At 43.1% G+C, this 20,760-nt stretch overlaps 1 protein-coding gene across 4 annotated transcripts in view; it reads right to left on the bottom strand.

Moving 5' to 3' along the window:
- Positions 1–20,760, bottom strand: part of LOC132399415 (amiloride-sensitive sodium channel subunit beta-like) — a 52,932-nt gene that overhangs the window by 13,737 nt on the left and 18,435 nt on the right. For all 4 annotated transcript variants that reach the window (XM_059979721.1, XM_059979724.1, XM_059979720.1 and 1 more), the window contains exon 10: positions 541–619. In XM_059979721.1, the coding sequence (XP_059835704.1) occupies positions 541–619 (79 nt within the window). The remainder of the gene's footprint in view (positions 1–540; positions 620–20,760) is intronic.

The raw sequence follows: 20,760 nt of genomic DNA, 5'->3' as shown, positions 1-20,760 counted from the left end.
TCCTGGCCTGTTTACTCTTTTCCATAGATGCTGCCTGGCCTGCTGAGTTCCTCCAACATTTTGTGTATGCCTCTGTGTGCTGCCTTCCTCCTCCTCCTCCTCTGACACTTCCCCTGCCTGCTCCATCCATTTCACATACTTTGGGAAAGCACCACATGACTCCTGGTGAAGGAGTCTATTGAAGAGGTGGTCTACCAGAGTTGATGGCAGTGCTGGCCACCTTGCCTACATTTCCCCCTCCATCCCATGCATTCAGGTTATTTGAACACCTTCCTTTTTATAGTGGGACTGAAAATTTAAATGTAAGAATTTGTGAGGTGTTTCCAAACTGGAGTAGGGTGGGGGTGAAGGTGGGGTAACAGTTCACATACTGTATACAGTCAACAGTAGCTGGAATCAGCTTCAGGACTGCTGAACAAATGTCGGTAGTCATCCCAGGACACTGTACACTGGAAGGGAGTGCCGTGAGCTTGTATGGAAATGCTGGCCAAAGTAACCTTCCTGGGCAGTATTGACCTTAAGGAGCTGAGCAGTACTCACTTGCAGGGTTGCTTGCATATCTCCAGGCATCTGGAATTCTCCACTTCAATCTGCTCTCTCAGGGTGTAATAGCAGTAACCTGGTGAAGGTAACATAGTAGAAGTTGAACTCGACAGCATAAGGAGGTCATTTACCCCCAAGTCAACAAATAGCACTGCAAATTAGAATGTAAATTGCCTTACACCATATCTCTTGATTGCTTTTTCAATCTTTATCTAACTTTCCTTCAAGGGAAATGGGCCATAACCTATGAATACAGTGAGAACAGTTCCTTTCTCCTTTCTATTACAAGCCATATGTAGAATCCTGAGCTTATCCCTCATTTATATGCAAGCAATTTTCATTGGCATAATACAGGGACATTGGAAACCAGTTTAACAGAGTGCCTGGATCCATTTTGCCGACAAGAAAATGGATCTGAAGGTAGTAAATGGTAGCACATACAAACTTCGATAATAAATTTATTCTGAACCTCTGATGGGACCGCGTCTATTTAATATACTATGTTCTTCAACAGGATTCTTTAGTTGAACATACTCTGTTTTTATATGGCCTTCATCCCCAGACCTGTGTTCTGAATGTGTTTTGCTTGCTTTGTTCTTGTTTTAAAATATTTTTATTTGAAATTTCGCCATTACTTCCCCAATTCCAGGATGCGATCCATCCCTTGAGGTGTCTGGTAGAATGCCACCTATGAGTCAGTCGGGCTTGTTTCCCAGAGACACCAGGGCTTCGACTGAGGGGCAGACTGATGGCCCAGGGTTTGGTCTGACGAGGAGCCCTGACTTGGAGGAACCATGACTGACTCAGTGCCTCATGCTCTCTGCTTGTCCCTGTATTCCATTGGCATGGAGTCAGAATGGAATCTATGAAGCAGCTCCTTCAACACTCAAAATGGAGCTACATCCTCACATTCTGTAACTCCATAGGACATTGATGGTCCAGGCAGTAGAAATGACTGGCAGCCTGTAAACCAGCACACATCCACAACATAAAGTAGGGGAATCAATCACATATAGATTCTCCTGTTGCTAGACAGCAGAACAGATTTCCATATTGACTTTAAATGCAAGTTTGGGGCGAGGAAGAATGGAAGAGCAGCCTAAACAAAAATCCCTTCTGTAAGGCATGGAGTGACACATAGGACGTTTCCCAGAGATGAGATACTAGAGATGTGGTACTAGATACTGTGGCAGCTTTCAGCTCTTGGATCTGATGAGCGTATTGGGCCCAGTAGAGGTCAACTCACACAGCATGCAAACAAACACATCTGATCATTGAGTCTGCACTAACCATTAATTACACACTTATCTCACGTGAAACCCTTTGCTAATTGTCTCCACATTGCCACCAACTCCCCCTAGATTCCAGTACACACCACACACATGCATTTTCTTTCTCTCTCACAGACACAGACAGTTCCTCTCTCTCTTCCCTCCCCCACACAGTCTCTCTCTCCCTCTTTCCCTCTGACACACAATATAGTCAGTTTCTCTCCCTCTATCCCCTTCCCTTGTCCCCACACACAAGAGAATTTTACAGTGGCCTATTAACCTACCAACTCACCCCCTTGATTTTTTAGTCTAATTCTATTCAGTAGGTTTAATCCATACTCTAAATTCTGTCACAAACAAGAGAAACCTGCAGATGCTGGAAATCCAAACAACACACACAAAATGCTGGAGGAGCTCAGAAGGTTATGGAGCAGTTACGGAAAAGAGCACAGTCGACTTTTTGGGCCAAGACCTTTTATCAGTTCATCTGGTAATTGCCCCTCCTCCTTCACCATTCCCCATTCCCATTTTCCCTCACTCACCTTACCTCCTTACTTACGCATCACCTCCCTCTGGTGCTCCTCCCCTTTTTCTTTCTTCCATGGCCTTCTGTCCTCTCCTATTAGACCCCCCCCCCTTCTCCAGCCCATCAACTCTTTCACCAATCAGCTTCCAGCTCTTTATGCCTCCAGTTTCACCTTGCACTTCCTCCTCCCCTTACCCCACCTTCTTACTCTGCCTTCTCATCATTTCTCACCAGTCCTGATGAAGGGTCTTGGCTCGAACGTTGACAGTTTACTCTTTTTCATAAATGCTGCCTGGCCTGCTGAGTTCCTCCAGCATTTTGTGTGTGATGCCCTAAATTCTGTGGTGGGGCAAAGCCTGCTTAATAACCACCTGTATTCCATGATAGGTGCCCATCAGTCCATATTCTGTAATAGGACCCAGTAGTTCCTATTAATATAGTATCCACCACTCCTGATGGGATTAGTAATCTCTGTCATTTGTCCGGGAAACTTTTCAGTTTAAAACACACCCAATAATTTTGATGGGACCTTGTGCAGTTTACTAAATGCTCTAAATTCAGTGGGTTTGTACAGTCTGTAAATCCCAAGATGCAACCTTTAATCATGTTTTCCAGCCCCGTCAAATCAATAAACCCTACACTTTTTGTTGGACCTCCTCAGTTTAATAAAATCTGTATAACTGGAACTTCAATAGTTTGATAAGCTCTATAAATCATTATGGAAGTACATCAGTTTGACACCTACTTCATTTGGTACTTGAGCTCCAGCTGGGCTGAAGGACCTATTTCTATGCTGCATGGCTCTCTGATTGTTGTAAAATCTCTTTTGTATTCTGTGATGGTACCAGCAATAAACTTCTTAAAATGTAAGATAAGACCTGTCCGTTTAATATACTCTGTGTAATAAATTTAAGATCTTGACAGTTTATTAAAGTGTCTGTAATCTATGGGGGGGGGGGGTCTAGATATTTTAGCTCCATACTCTGCATTCAGTAATGTAACCCAATACATTGCTAATGTGATTCAGTAACAGAACAAATGATTTAAAACATTCCGGCTGGGGCACTGTCAATTTAATTCCCTATTCATATTTGATAACTAGACTATATTTTTAATACACTCTCTAAATTTTGCGATGGGATACTGTTTAATTCAATATCAATATTGATAGTCATTGAGTCATACAATGTTGAGGACGACCCTTTGGCCCATTGTGTCCATGTAGGCACCAATGACCTAATCTCATTTTCAGCTCTCAGATGGATCACTGTCACGTTAGTACACTCTCTGCAACTTGTACTGGAAACCGGTCATCAATATGATAATCCTTGCTGCAACCCTGCCAATTGGAAATTCTTGCTACAGTTCATGACCAAAGCCTTGAGTTCAATACATAATCTGTAATCTATAATGGTATTCTGTTAATCCAATATGTGTGATACAGAGCTGACAATATAAGGCCTTCCTTGTATTGTCAAAATTACCAATCAGAGTCATATGCTCGAAGTTATTTGCCCTTTAGCTGACTGTGTGGCAGCCATCAATCACCCATTTGTCATGCACGAATCGTAGTTTCTTCTGCTTCAATGCACGATGTGTTCCTTAAATTGCATGGTGTGTCTTTGAGTTTCATTCATTTTCTACAATTGTAAGGCACTCTCTCATTTTAATACACTTTACATCGTCTGCGACAGGACCTACAGTTAAGTTTGGTTAATTACTGCAGGGGATTGAATTACCAATTTATTAAGCTATCTATATTTCCAAATAGGATGCTGCCACTTTAATATGTTGTCAGCAATCTGTGATGGATTTCTTTCAGTTTATTACGCACTCCATAATTGGGTCTGCAATTCTTGTTGGGTCCCTGTTACTTCAATACACTGACTAGAGCCATTGAAAGAAATGTCTCAGTGTAATAAATACTCTACAAATGGTGATAGTAACTCAATATGCTCGTTAAGATTCACAATGGGACCTTGTGTTTATTAGACCCTACAATCCGAGTTGGATAACTATCGATTAATTACAATCTAAATAATCCTTGATGGAAATCTGTCAAGGTAATGCGCTCTCTACAACCCTCTTTAATGCACTTCCTATTATCTCCGGCAGGACACGAACAATTGAAACCACTCGCTGTGATCTTTCCCTTAATCAGTTACCGTAGCTTGTCAGTGTAATGCACTCACTGACTCTGTCACTGAGGGGACTCTGTCAATCTATTACACTTCTACAATTTATGAAATGAGCCAGTTTCATTTACACAGAGTGCAAATAACCCTGTTATTTTTTATTTGTGATAGGTCTCTGTCAATTTAAAATGCTCCCCATATTACATAATAGAACCCTGCCATTGATGTACAATCCTTATGAGATCCCTAAGCTATATAGCCTCTATAATTCATGACAGAACTGTGCCATTTTATTACAGGTGCTATAATTCATATGGGACCTGGCCAATGCACTCTCTATAAACTATAATAGAAAGCTAAGAATTTCATATGCTCACTATGATGGATATCATTTGAACATAGTAATTACAAACGCTCTTGGTTTACACCCATCTCCACAATGTGCAAAGGTCCAGGACTTCCTTAAGGAGCGATGCCTCTAAAAGGTGGCATCCATCATTAAGAACCCCCATTAAACTTGATTCTGATTCCGGTGTCTTAGTCAGTTTAATCCGTGATCAATAAATGTCAATTTATCACACCACCTCCAATCCCTGATCGGTCCTGATCAATTTAATACACAGCATATAATCCATGATGGAACGCTGCTAATATAACACACTTGGCATTTCACAATGCTACATTAATACCCGTAATGGAAACCCATTAATTAAAGTGCCCGCTATAATCCGTATCAAGATTCTGTCGTTAAACACTTCTCATTTGATTCAGTGACGTGGCTGCAAATTATTATCCTCTTCTTGACTTTGACATCGCAATCTCAATCTGTGATGGCATCAATAGGCTCACTTGCATCACGGAAACAGCCCTTTGGCCCACTGTATCTGTTACCAACCACCAAACAGTCATTTACACTTGTATATCAACATCTCTTTTTATTCTCACTATATTCCCATCAACACCCTCTAAATTCTACCACTGTTCCAGTGAACAGTTAACCTACCAACCTGCAGATCTTTGGGATTAGAAGAGAACCCACGTAATCATGTCACAGAGTCATGAAGCATGGAAATAGACAGTTAAGCCCATCTCAATTGTCCATGCCCATTGTGTTGCCCAGTGAACTAGTCCCATCAGCCCACATTTGGCCTATAGCCCTCTAAACCTTTCCCATCTAGTCCATCTAAGTGGCTTTTAAATGTTGCTAATGTTTCTGCCTCAAACACGATTTCGAGCAGCTCTTCCCAAATATGTACCATCCTTTGCTTGAAGAAGCTGCCACTGAAGTCCCTTTTAAATCTCTTGCCTCTGTTCTTAAACATAGGCCCTCTTGTTCTTAGTAACCTCCCCCTCCTTGTGAAAAGGTTTATGTGCTTTCACCCTGCACATGACCCCCCCACCCATGATCTTATATACCTCTGTCAGGTCACCCCTCCATTTCTATTTTGCAGGGAGTAAAGTCCTGGTTCATGCAACCCCCGCCCCCCCCCCCCCCCCCCCCCGTAACGTAGACCCCAAGTCCGGGTAACATTCTGGTAAGCCTTTTCTGCATTCTGTCTAGCACTTTTTCCTATATTAGGGCGACCAAAACTGTGCACAGTACTCTAAATGTGACCTCACCAACAACATATGTAACTGCAATGTAATATCCTCACTGAAAGAGGCCAGTGGGCCAAGTGTCAGCTTCAGCTCTTCACCATATTTACCTCTGACGCTGCTTTCAGTGACCACTTGCACTCCTTGGTCCCTCCGTTCAGAACATGCCCCAGAGTTGCACTATTTAACAAATAGTCCTACTGTGGACTGATCTCCCAAAATGCAGTACCTCACATTTCTCTAGGTTGAAAACCATGTGCTAATCTTCAGCCCCAGTCTAGGACAGTGGTGTTCAAATCAGGTGACCCTGACCCTGAGAAGAAATCAAGATCAAGAAGCTATAAGGGATGCCAAGAGACAATACCAAGATCAAGTCTCAGAACAGTTGTCAGTTGTGCTGGGTTCACATGCTATAACAGGCTACAAAATAAAACTGGGCAGCATCCCGAATAATGGCACATCCCTTCACATTGAACTTACTGCATTCTGTGGAATGTTGCCACCCGCCCTGAGACCCTCCAGTGTACCTGAACCTACAGCCATTGTTGTGGACCTAAGGTCAGAGACTGAACCCATGGAAACCTTCCGGCCCAGAAGGTATCCCTGTCTGTGTCCTTAAATCCTGTTCAGGACATGAGCTGGAGGGTACTCGCAAACATTTTCAATTTCTCCCTGCTTCAGTTTGAGATTCCTACCTCAAAATAAGCAGGGAGAGATTACAAATACCACAATCATTGCAATCCCTAAGAAAAACAAGGGAAAGTGCCTTAATGACTACCACTTGGTAGCTCTGACATTCACCAATGTGATGAGCTTCAAGAGGCTGGTCAGAGCCTCAGAGATAACCTCATCCCACTGAAATGCACCTACTGCCAAAACAGGTCCACGGCAAGCCGCAGCTCCCTACACTTTTCTCTGGAGCACCTGGATAGTGGATACTTACATCAGACTATTGCTTATTGACTACAGCTCTGCCTTCAGTACTATAATTTCAAACAAACTCATCTCCAAACTCTTACACCTGGGACTCAGTACCTCTCTTTTCAAATGGATCTTTGATTTCCTGACCACAATCAGTAAAGAGTGGCAACAAAGCCTCCACCATTGTTACTTTCAACACTAGTTCCATGGCTGTGTCTCAGCCCTTATTCTACTGCCTATACACTCACGACTGAGTGGCAGTTTGCAGATGGTACCACCATAGTGGGCCGCGTCTCACGTAACGATGTGTCAGATTACAGGAAGGAGATGGGGAGCCCAGTGATGTAGTGTTATAACAACAACCTTTCCCTCAACGTCAGCAAAACAAAACAACTGGTCACTGACTTTTGGAGAGTGGGGCAGTGAGCATGTTCCTGCATATATCAATAATGCTGAGGTTGACAGGGTTGAGATCAAGTTCTGTGGTGTTAACATCATGAACAGAATGTCACGGTCCATTCTCACACATGCCAGAGCCAAAGAAGCTCGCTAGCTCCTCTGCTTCCACAGGAGGCTAAATGAATTTGGCACGTCTCCATCAACTCTCAGCAATTTTTATTGATGCATCATAGAAAATATCCCATCCAGATGCATCATTGCTGGGTATGGCAACTGCTCTGCCCATAACTGTAACAAACTGCAGAGAGTTGTAGACAGAGTTCAGCACCCCATGGAAACCAGACTCCAACTTCCTGTGCTCCCTTCTCATTGCCTTGGTAAAGCATCCAGTATAATCAAGGACTCCACTCACCCTACCATAATTTTAAGGTGATTAGAGTAAAGTATAGAAGGGATGTCAGAGGTAAGTTCTTTACAAAGACAGTGGTGGGTGCTTGGAAGGTCCTGCCGGGGGTGGTGGTAAAGGCAGATGCATTTGGCCATTTAAGAAACTGTTAGATAGGCACATGGATGACAGAAAAATGGAGGGATATGTAAGAGGGAAGATTGATCTTAAGAGTAGGTCAAAAGGTTGGCAGAACATTGTGGTCCAAAAGGTCTGTATTGTGGTGTAATTTCTATGTTCTAATCCATGAAGGAATTTAGTCAGTTAAGTAATTCCACAGCGTATCAGAGGGGTCATTATCAATTTAAAATACCATTCAAAATTAGTCAGGGAGCCTTGTCAACTGTGATAGGTAACTGTGATTTATTGCCCTCTCCTTGAATTCTATATACTCTCTTACTCCATGTTACCATCTTGTCAAGTTCTTGCTCTCTCTACAGTCTGTATTGGGAGCCTCTCAGTAGGCTTACTGTAATCTTACCCACCACTCAGTCATTTCAAAACATCTTCTGCAATCTGCAATGGGATACTGTTGATATAACACACTCCAGTGACTGTAACCAGTCAATGTACCACATGCACTGCTCTCTGCAATCTGTGATGGAACTGTGTCAATGGAGTACATTCGGTACAATCCATATGAATTCAGTATGGACCAAGGGATCTAGCTGTTGTACAATACCCCGTCTGCAGTGGGTGTAGGAACACTGCTACTTAATACACCTCTCTACCATTGATGATGGTACTGTGTTAGTTTAAAATGCACACTGCTGTATGTCAGCAATCAGAGTGCTTCCCTGTCTGTGCACTTATTTAAATCCTGCTAAGATGATGAACTATACAATTTCTGATGAAAATGTGCAAATTAATAGCACTTTTTCAATCCATGATGCATTAAATCAATATATTCTCTACAGTCTGTATCGGAAACCTGTCAATTAACACATTCACAAAGTAGATCTGGTCAGATGGATGTCATTAGTGGAACCTTCTCGGTTTAATACATTCTCTGTGGTCTAGTAAGTACACGGAGTGGAGTTTGTGATCAAATAACATGAGGTTAAAGCACTGTATTCCACAGCAGGCCTCTGTTAATTCAATACTTCTCCCTACTCATGCTGGTACACTGTCTGGTGAGTGCAGTCTACATATTCCCTATTGGAAGTAGGTCAATTTATTAGGTGTGCTTTTATCTTTTCATCAATACATTGTCAAAAATGTGTGACAGAACATCAGTTTAATGTATTCTTTGCAATTGCAATTTGTTCTGGTAAATGTAATACAGTCTCTGTAATTCTTGATGAGATACACTGCAGTTAATACACTGTCAACGGCCTGCATTGGAAACTGGTGGATTCACCAACTACAATCTTTAATGTAATATGCAGTCTGTGATGGTGTGATGGAACTCTGTCACGTTAATGTTCTGACAATAATTCAGATTGGAATCCATTGCTACAATCTGCAATGCAGCTCTTTTTTAATACACTAGCAATAATTCCTTGTCATTTTAATACACTTCACATTCCATATTGAAAGCCTGTTAATTAACACAATCACTATAATCTGTGATGTGACCCTGCGAATTGAAGAAACTCTACAATTTGTGGTAGAATAAAGAACAGCAAGAATAAGGGAAAAACTCAGTAGGTCAGGCAGCATCTGTGGATGATGCTTGACATTTTGAGTTCTTCTAGAGTTCTGGTTTTGCTCTAGATTCCAGCAACTGCAGCCTCTTTTGTTTCTGAGATGGGATTGTGACATTTTAATACATTCTGTACTTCCAGTGGTGGGCTTCTGCCAATTAAGTACACCTTCTACATTCATTGCTAGCACCCGGTCAATGAAATGCCTCTTCATAATTCATTAGGGGTCCCTGTCTGGTTAATGTAGTCTTCGTAATTCAGTTAGGAAGGTTGTAAATTTAATAATAGCATTATAATCAATGACAGGTCTCTTGTTATTTTAATACACATCATGCAAGTCCTAAATGTCCCTGTAAGACACTCTGCAATCCCTGATAGGACCCTGTCCAGTGAATATATTTTCCAGAGTCCCAATTGTAAACTTATTAATTCACTACAGTGTGAGGGCTCTGTCAATTGGATGCACCATTTACCATTCTAGATGAAACTATCTTGATGTAATTTGACAATCCATGGTGGAAACTTGTCGGTTTCTCACTGGGACTACAATCTGTAAAGACCCCTATCAAGTTACTGTACAGTCCACCATCCATGATGGAATCCAATTGGATTAATGCAGCCTCCATAATCCTTATAGAAACATATATCAGGATTGAATGTAGTGGCTAGCACAACACTTTACAGTGCCAGCGACACAGGTTCAATTCCTGCCACTGCCTGTAAGGAGTTTGTACATTCTCCCCGTGACCGCGTGGGTTTCCTTCGGGTGCTCTGGTTTACTCCCACAGTCCGAAGACATACCGGTCGTTAGGTTAATTGGTCAATGTAAATCATCTCGTGATTAGGCTAGGATTAAAAAAAATCAGGGGATTGCTGGGTAGAACAGCTCAAAGGGCAGGCAGGGTCTATTCTGTGCTGTATCTGAATAATAAATAAATAGATCAATATTATTATATTAACTATAACATATTATGAGACTCAATCAATGTATACAATCACTACAAATCCTTGATGAAAATCTGCTGATTTACTACCTTTCATACATCAGAGACATATATTCCAGGTATTTATAGCTGGATATTTATGTGCATGATACTGAACTTGAACATTGCCAATAATACGTGAGCAGTCCCTCTCAATTTATAGTCACGTACCATCCATGATATGTCCCTTTCAATTTAGAACACACTCTACTGCTGGTGATGGATCCCTGGCAAATGAGTACACTTACATCCACCCTGTCAATTGAATCTTTGACTCGACTGTACAGATTTAAGACACTGTTTACAATCCCAGATGGAAATCTATCAACTCAGTATATTCTCCACAATCCACGACAGATCCAATTTACTGCACCCTTGATGGAACACCATCAATGTGATGCATTGTCTACCATCCCTGATGGAATCCTGTTGGTTTAATATACATTGAACAATGCATGAAGACTCCCTTTCAAATGAACATGTTAATGCATGCCTACCAACCCACACTGCACTGTTTGTATTGGACACTTGCTCCAATGGGTAGTGGAAGTCTCTCAGTTTAATAACTTGACCGTATTTCATTTCAGTACCCTGTCAATTCATCACAATCTTTGATGTAATACTGCCAATCTGTGGTTCAATTCATTCTAGTCAGTCCTTGATAGCCCACAGACAACTTGATACACTATCTCCAGTCAGTGATGGTAATCTGCCAGTTCAATACACTTTGCAACTTTGATCTACCAATTAATACACTATCAGCATCCCTGAATGCACTAACTACCACCCTTCATGTAAGCCTTTTGGTTTAGCACACTCTCTACAATCCATAAGTCAATCCAACCCTGTGTAATCAAAGCACCATCTGCTATCCGGAATGGAGTAATATAGGTTCAAAACGTTCTCTGCAAACGTGGATAGGTTTGTCGGATTATATACCGTTTCTGTGATGCTAGATGGTATCCTCTGAACTTCATATCTGTGATAGGACCTTGTCTAATAACTGCACTCTTTGCATTCAGTTCTGTGATAGGACTCTGTCACCCCCTGCATCCTCTGACATTTTAGTGAAAATCAAAAATAAAATGGTAAATGATGGAAATACAGCACTCTCTAAAATCCATGATAGAACACTGCCAATTAATACTCTTTGCAATCCATGAAAGCATTCACAACATTTGATGGAACCCTCTTGTAAACATTTGTTTACAATCTTTGTCAATATTATACACTCCATTATGTGAACCCTGCCAATTCCATTTCCTCTCCATTTCTCCTGACGGAATCCTTTTACCTTACAATGGTACAAAGGACCGAACCATCTTTATGCCCACTTCACAAATCATATTGGAATTTGTTATGATTCTGCAGTTGTCTGTAAGGAGTTTGTACTTCTCCCCGTGACTCTGAGGGTTTACTCCAGGTACTTTGGTTTTCCGCCCTTAGTCCAAAGATATACTGGTTGGTAGGCTATTTGGGCATTGTATATTGTCCCATGATTAGGCTAGGGTTAAGTCGAGGGCTGCTGGGCAGGGTGGTTTGAAGGGCCTATTCCGTAAGTAAATTAATTAATGCCCTCATTACAATATTAACATGACCCTATCAATGTACTACTCTCTCTACCATCCATGGGGTAGAGAAATGCCAATTTAATGTACTGTCTTTAATCCTTGGTGGGATCGTGTCACTTGATCACACCCTCTACAGTCAGCAATAGAACACTGCAAATTTATAACTCTCTTCAACCGGTGATGGAGACCTGTGGAAGAAAAGCTCCTTCTATAAACAACAACGGAACTCTACAAGTTCAATACACCTTCTACGGTCAGTTTTGCATATTTTATGCAGACTCTGATGGGTCACTTTTGGTTGTGGCACTTACTACACACACTGGTCAGCAGCTAACATCTATAACCTGGGGAGGTTAATACCCACTCCACTCCACAGCCTACATTAGAAACTTGTTTATTAATAGTCAATTACCAATGATGGGACAAAATTAAAAACACCCTCTACAGTTATTGTATGAACTAACAGTGATCCTCATGGAATGCTGTGATGAAACGCTGTCAATTAATTTCATCACAGTATGTGCAATCTATAATGTGCAGTTCATTGCAATCTCTGCATTTGCATTTCACACAACACACTATTTACAGAGGGTGACTGAAGCCTGCCAATTTAACAGGCCTGAATTCTACCCATCTTGCCCACTCACAGTTAATGGGCAAGTCCACACCATCAGTTGAATGAGCCCTTTGTAATCCGTAGACATGCTCTCTGTAATTCGTCAAGTAACTCACCGCATTGGAAACCTATCATTAACACATTCACTGTTACCCCTGGCGGGGTTCAGCCAATTGAATATAAGATTTTTGATGAGTTTCTCACTTTCTCTTTCCCAGTTTAAAACACATTCTACATTCTGTGACAGTTTGACACTAAATTAATGCTCTCTCTAAAACCCATGACGGGTTACTGCCAAGTTAATACATTACTAAAGACCAAATTGTGATGGGGTCTTCTCAATGTAATGCCATATATATCATCCGCAATAAACCCTCTAGGTTTAACATTTCTCTACCATTCACCAATTTAATAGAAACATAGAAAACCTACAGCACAATACAGGCCCTTCGGCCCACAAAGTTGTGCTGAATATGTCCCTACCATAGAAATTACTAGGCTTACCTATAGCCTTCTATTTTTCAAAGCTCCATGTACCTATCCAAAAGTCTCTTAAAAGACCCTATCGTATCCGCCTCCACCACCATTGCCGGCAGCCCATTCCTCGCACTCACCACGCTGAGTAAAAAATTTACCCCTGACATCTCCTCTGTACCTACTCCCCAGCACCTTAAACCTGTGTCCTCTTGTGGCAACCATTTCAACCCTGGGAAAAAGCCTCTGACTATCCACACGATCAATGCCTCTCATCATCTTATACACCTCTATCAGGTCACCTCTCATCCTCCATCGCTCCAAGGAGAAAAGGCCGAGTTCACTCAACCTATTCTCATAAGGCATGCTCCCCAATCCAGGCAACATCCTTGTAAATCTCCTCTGCACCCTTTCTATGGTGTCCACATCCTTCCTGTAGTGAGGCGACCAGAACTGAGCACAGTACTCCAAGTGGGGTCTGACCAGGGTCCTATATAGCTGCAACATTACCTCTCAGCTCCTAAATTCAATCCCATGATTGATGAAGGCCAATGCACCATATGCCTTCTTAATCACAGAGTCAACCTGTGCAGCAGCTTTGAGTGTCCTACAGACTCGGACCCCAAGATCCCTCTGATCCTCTACACTGCCAAGAGTCTTACCATTAATACTATATTCTGCCATCATATTTGACCTACCAAAATGAACCACTTCACATCTATCTGGGTTGAACGCCATCTGCCACTTCTCAGCCCAGTTTTGCATCCTATCAATATCCTGCTGTAACCTCTGACAGCCCTCCTCACCATCCACAATACCTCCAACCTTTGTGTCATCAGCAAATTTACTAACCCATCCCTCCACTTCCTCATCCAGGTCATTTATAAAGATCACAAAGAGAAGGGGGTCCCAGAACAGGTCCCTAAGGCACACCATTGGTCACCGACCTCCATGCAGAATATGACCTGTCTACAACCACTCTTTGCCTTCTGTGGGCAAGCCAGTTCTGGATCCACAAAGCAATGTCCCCTTGGATCCCATGTCTCCTTACTTTCTCAATAAGCCTTGCATGGGGTACCTTATCAAATGCCTTCCTGAAATCCATATACACTACATCTACTGCTCTACCTTCATCAATGTGTTTAGTCACATCCTCAAAAAATTCAATCAGGCTTGTACGGCACAACCTGCCTTTGAAAAAGCCATGCTGACTATTCCTAATCATATTATAGACAATAGACAATAGGTGCAGAAGTAGACCATTCAGCCCCTCGGGTCTGCACTGCCATTCTGAGATCATGGCTGATCATTCACTATCAATACCCAGTCCCTGCCTTGTCCCCATATCCCTTGATTCCCCTATCCATCAGATATCTATCTAGCTCCTTCTTGAAAGCATCCAGAGAATTGGCCTCCATCGTCTTCCGAGGCAGTGCATTCCACACCTTCACAACTCTCTGGGAGAAGAAGCTCTTCCTTAACTCTGTTTTAAATAACTGACCTCTTATTCTCAATCCATGCCCTCTGGCACTGGACTCTCCCAACATCTGGAACATATTTCCTGCCTCAATCCTATCAAATCCTTTAATTATCTTAAATGTTTCAATCAGATCCCCTCTCAATCTCCTCAATTCCAGTGTGTACAAGCCCAATCTCTCTAATCTCTCTGCGTAAAACAGCCCTGCCATCCCAGGAATCAACCTAGTGAATCTACGCTGCACTTCCTCAATTGCCAGAATGTCCTTCCTTAAACCTGGAGACCAAAACTGTACACAATATTCCAGGTGTGGTCTCACCAGGGCCCTGTACAAATGCAAAAGGACATCCTTGCTCTTGTACTCAATTCCCCTTGTAACAAAGGCCAACATTCCATTTGCCTTCTTCACTGCCTGTTGCACTTGCTCATTCACCTTCATTGACTGATGAACTAGGACTCCTAGGTCTCTTTGCATTTCTCCCTTACCTAACTCTACACCGTTCAGACAATACTCTGCCCTCTTGTTCCTGCTTCCAAAGTGGATAACTTCACATTTATTCACATTGAATGACATCTGCCAAGTATCTGCCCACTCACCCAGCCTATCCAAGTCTCCCTGTATTCTCCTAACGTCCTCTTCGCATGTCATACTGCCACCCAGTTTAGTATCGTCAGCAAACTTGCTGATATAGTTTTCAATGCCCTCATCTAAATCATTGACATAAATCGTAAAGAGCTGTGGTCCCAATATAGAGCCCTGTGGTTCCTCACTAGTCACCTCCAGCCAGTCCGAGAAACACCCATTCACTGCTACCCTTTGCTTTCTATCTGCCAACCAGTTTTCTATCCATGTTGAAACCCTGCCCCCAATGCCATGAGCTCTGATTTTACTCACCAGTCTCCTATGTGGCACCTTATCGAATGCCTTCTGAAAATCTAGGTACACAACATCCACTGGCTTACCCTCGTCTAACATCCTTGTTACACCCTCAAAAAACTCCAACAGATTAGTCAAGCATGATTTGCCCTTGGTAAATCCATGCTGGCTCAGCCTAATCCTATTACTGCCATCAAGATGTGCTACTATTTCGTCCTTAATAATGGACTCAAGCATTTTCCCCACGACTGACGTTAGGCTAACAGGGCGATAGTTCTCCGTTTTCTCCTTCCCTCCCTTCTTGAAAAGTGGGATAACATTAGCCACTCTCCAATCTTCAGGAACTGATCCTGAATCTAAGGAACATTGGAAAATGATTACCAATGCATCCGCAATTTCCTGAGCCACCTCCATTAAAACCCTCGGATGCAGATCATCCGGACCCGGGGATTTATTAGCCTTCAGTCCTACCAGTCTACTCATCACAGTTTCTTTCCTAATGTCAATCTGTCTCAATTCCTCTGATATCTTATGACCCTGGCCCATCCATACATCTGGGAGATTGCTTGTGTCCTCCTTGGTGAAGACAGATCTAAAGTACGCATTAAATTCTGTTGCCATTTCCCTGTTTCCCATAACAATTTCTCCCAATTCATTCTTCAAGGGGCCAACATTGTTCTTAACTATCTTCTTTCTCTTCACATAGCTAAAAAAGCTTTTGCTATCCCCTTTTATATTCCTGGCTAGACTGAGCTCATACCTGATTTTTTCTCTCCGTATTGCTTTTATAGTTAAGATCTGCTGTTCCTTAAAACTTTCCCAATCATCTGTATTCCCACTCATTTTAGCCCTATCATACTTCTTTTTCTTTAATGCTATACAATCTCTGACTTCCTTTGTCAACCACTGTGGCCCCTTCCCCCTCTTTGAATCCTTCCTTCTCATTGGAATGAACTGCTTTTGCATCTTTTGTATTATCCCCAAGAATATCTGCCACTGCTGATCCACTGTCTTTCCTGCCAGGGCATCCGCCCATTTAACTTTGGCCAGCTCTTCCCTCCTGGCACCGTAGTCTCCTTTATTTAATTGCAACACTGACATCTCTGATCTGCCCTTATCCCTCTCAAATTGTAGATAAAAACTTATCATGCTATGATCACTACTTCCTAATGGCTCCTTTACTTCAAGATCACTTATCAATTCCTGTTCATTACACATCACCAAGTCCAAAATAGCCTCGTTCCTGGTTGGCTCAAGCACAAGCTGTTCCAAAAATACATCCCTTAGACACTCCACAAACTCCCTATCCTGGGGTCCAGCACCTACCTGATTCTCCCAGTTCACCTGCATGTTGAAATCTCCCATAACGACTGCATTACCTTTAGCACATGCCAATGTTAACTCCCTAATCAACTTGTACCCAATATCCACACTACTGTTTGGGGGCCTGTACACAACACCCATTAGGGTCTTTTTACCCTTACTGTTCCTCAGCTCAATCCACACAGACTCTACTTCCCCTGTTCCCAAGTCACCTCTTGCTATGGACTGAATCTCATTCCCCACCAACAGGGCCACCCCACCCCCTCTTCCCATATTTCTGTCTCTACGATAGCATGTATACCCTGGTACACTCAATTCCCAGGCCTGATCCCCTTGCAGCCATGTCTCCGTTATCCCAACAATATCGTAGTTCCCCATTTTCATCTGAGCTTCAAGCTCATCTGTCTTATTTCTGACACTATGCGCATTCAAGTATAGAATTCTTAGCCTATTCCTCCTCTCTTTGCTTAAAACACTGTCTATTGTACCTAACCCAGCTCCTTGAACTTCCATCGGGTTAATTGCACCTTGAATTTTGACGACCTTCTCAAGATCACCCAAACCTTCTACACATTTAACCCCATGCTCCTTCTGACCAACCCTCTGTACATGTAACTTTTCCAACACATGTTCTGTCTCACCTTTCTCCTTTACACAATTAATATTTGGGAAACGAGTATTCCCCACCTGTCCCTCATCCTTCATCATATCATCTTCTCTCGTAATCTGGATCCCTGCCCCCTGCACATCTAGTTTAAACCCCCCCCGAGCAGCACTGGCAAACATTCCTGCAAGAATGTTAGTACCCCTCCAGTTCAGATGTAGACCGTCCCTTCGAAACAGATCCCAACGTCCCTGGAACAAAGACCAATTATCCATAAACCTTAACCCTTCCTTCCTGCACCATGCTCTCAGCCTCGTATTAATGTGCATAATCATTCTATTCTTCGCCTCACTCGCACGTGGCACAGGTAGCAATCCCGAGATTGTCACCCTGGAGGTCCTGCCTTTCAGCTTCACTCCTAACTCCCTGAACTCTCTAAGCAGGACCCCCTCACTCACCTTACCTACATCGTTGGTCCCAACATGGACCACTACATCTGGGTTCATGCCCTCGTTCTCAAGAATAGCCTGCACCCGATCTGAGATGTCCCGGACCCTGGCACCAGGGAGGCAACATACCATCCGAGACTCCCGATCTGCCCCACAAAATCTCCTATCTGCCCCCCTGACTATAGAATCCCCTAAAACTATCGCTCTCTTCTCTTCCCTCCTCCCCTTCCTAGTTGAGGGTTCAACCTCTGTGCCAGAGGCAGGACCACTACAACTCATTCCTGGTAGGTCATCCCCATCAACAGTATCCAGTACGGTATACTTATTGTTAATGGGAATGGCCGCAGGGATGCTCTGCTCTCTCTGCCTGCTCCCCCTGCCTCTCTGGACCGTCACCCATCTGCCTACTTCTTGGTTTTTTGGTGTGACTACCTCCTGATAACTCCTATCTATCTCTGCCTCTGCCTCCCGAATGATCCGTAGTTCATCCAGCTCCAGCTCCCTAACTCGGTCTGATAGGAGCTGCAGCTGGACGCACCTTTTGCAGGTGTGGTCATCAGGGACAACTGTGTTGACCCTGACTTCCCACATACTGCATACGGAGCACACCACTGCTCTGACTGTCTCCCCCATACCTGAACTGGATTGATAGAATAAGTCTAAAAAGCACCGAGCGACCTTACCTTCTTCCCCTCAGCGAGCAATCACACAGGCTTACCGAAGTCCCCTTACGCCGAAGCCCACTTAGCCAAAGCCCAGGACTCTGCTTCCACGGACTCCGCTGCCCGCTCTGAAAAGAAGTCCTGCTTGTTAAAGTGCGCGCTCGACGCTGACGTCACTCGCGCCAGCGCAGTTCTCCCTCCTCCACAGGTATTGACCAGGTAGGCTTAACTCCTACCTACACGGTCGAATTCTCTGAGCTCCCAGCTGAATCACAAGCTGTATTATGCCTCTCCAAATGTTCATAAATCCTGCCTCTCAGGATCTTCATCAACTTACCAACCACTGAGGTAAGACTCACTGGTCTATAATTTCCTGGGTTATCTCTACTCCTTTTGTTGAATAAAGGAACAACATCCGCAACCTCCCAATCCTCTGCAACCTCTCCCATCCCCACTAATGATGCAAAGATCATCGCCAGAGGTTCAGCAATCTCCTCCCCTCACCTCCCACAGTAGCCTGGGGTACATTTCGTCTGGTCCCAGTGACTTATCCAACTTGATGTTTTCCAAAAGCTCCAGCATATCCTCTTTCTTTATTTCTACATGCTCAAGCTTTTCAGTCTGCTGCAAAACGTTCTCCCACTGAGAGATCTGACACCTGACCAGGTTCATTTCCCAATACCAAATCAAGTACAGCCTCTCCTCTTGTAAATTTATGTACATATTGTGTCAGGAAACTCCATCCCATCTAAATTCCTCGCTCTAGGGAGATGCCAATCGATATTTGGGAAATTAAAATCTCCCATCACGGTAGCTCTGTTATTATTACACCTTTCCAGGATCTGTTTCCCTACCTGTTCCTTGATATCCCTTCAAGAGTTTCGGGTTTCGGCCCGAAACGTCGTCACTACCTCTACCTATAGCTGCTGTCTGGCCTGCTGAGTTCTGCCAGCATTTTGTATTTTTATTTATTTCCAGCATCTGCAGATTCACTCGTGTTACCAGTAAAGTTATTGTCCCCTTGCTGTCCTAACCTCCACCCACAGAGACTCTGTAGACAATCCCTCCATGGCGTCCACCTTTTGTGCAGCCGTGACACTGTCTCTGATCAACAGTGCCACGCCCCCAGCTCTTTTGCCTCCCTCCCTGTCCTTTCTGAAACATCTAAAACCCGGCACTTGAAGTAACCATTCCTGTCCGAGCCATCCAAGTCTCTGTAATGGCCACTACATCATATCCCCAAGTACGGATCCATGCTCTAAGCTCATCCGCTTTGTTCATAATACTCCTTGAGTTAAAACAGACACATCTCAACCCTTCAGTCTGAGTGCGTCCCTTCTCTATCACCTGCCTATCCTCCCTCTCGCACTTTTATTGATATATTTAAATACTTGAAGAAAGAACCTCAATTTGACACAGCTGACAGTCTGTAAAGGAACACAGTCATCTCAAAGCACTGACTACAATGGTGAAACAATGGGAATCTTAGTCAGTTTATAGGCTGTGTGCAATTTGTAATGGGTCTTGGGCAATGTATTCATTTCTATTGCCCTTGATGGAACTCTGCTTTTAAAATGCTCAGTATAGTCTCTCATGAAATTCACTTTAAATCTGTGATTGAACATTGCCAATTTAGTCCACCATATGCACACAGTCGATTTAACACACACTCCATAATTCATGAAGAAACCCAGACGAGTTAACATAAACTTAACCTGCATTGGAAACTCATTCATTCATACCAATCTTTCTGAGTTTTTCGAGGTTACCAAGAAGGTTGATAAAGGAAAGGTAGTGGATGTTGTCTACATGGACTTTAACAAGGACCAAGTCCCACATGATAGGCTGGTCCAGAAGGTTAAGTCACTTGACATTCATGATGAAGTAGCCAATTGGATTCAACACTGGCTTAGCAAGAGAAACCAGAGAGTCTCTCTGATTGGAGGTCTGTGACTAGCAGAGGCCACAGGGATTGGTGTTGCATCCATTGTTGTTTGTCAACTATATTAATGATTTAGATGACAATGTGGTAAACCAGACCAGCAAGTTTGCAGATGACGTCAAGATTGGGAGCATAATGAACAGTGAGGATGGCTATTAAAGCTTGGTGGGAAAATTGGCTGGAAAATGGCAGATGGAATTTAATGCAGACAAGGGTTCTTTGGGAAGACAGACTTGGGTAACACACAGTGAATGGTAAGGCGTTGAGGTGTATGGTAGAGCAAAAGGATATATGGGTCAA

The sequence above is a fragment of the Hypanus sabinus genome, chromosome 9, assembly GCF_030144855.1.
Source record: "Hypanus sabinus isolate sHypSab1 chromosome 9, sHypSab1.hap1, whole genome shotgun sequence".
Classification (NCBI taxonomy): domain Eukaryota; kingdom Metazoa; phylum Chordata; class Chondrichthyes; order Myliobatiformes; family Dasyatidae; genus Hypanus; species Hypanus sabinus.
The sequence above is the reverse complement of the archived record's forward strand: the minus strand, read 5'-3'. Positions and strand labels throughout refer to the sequence as shown.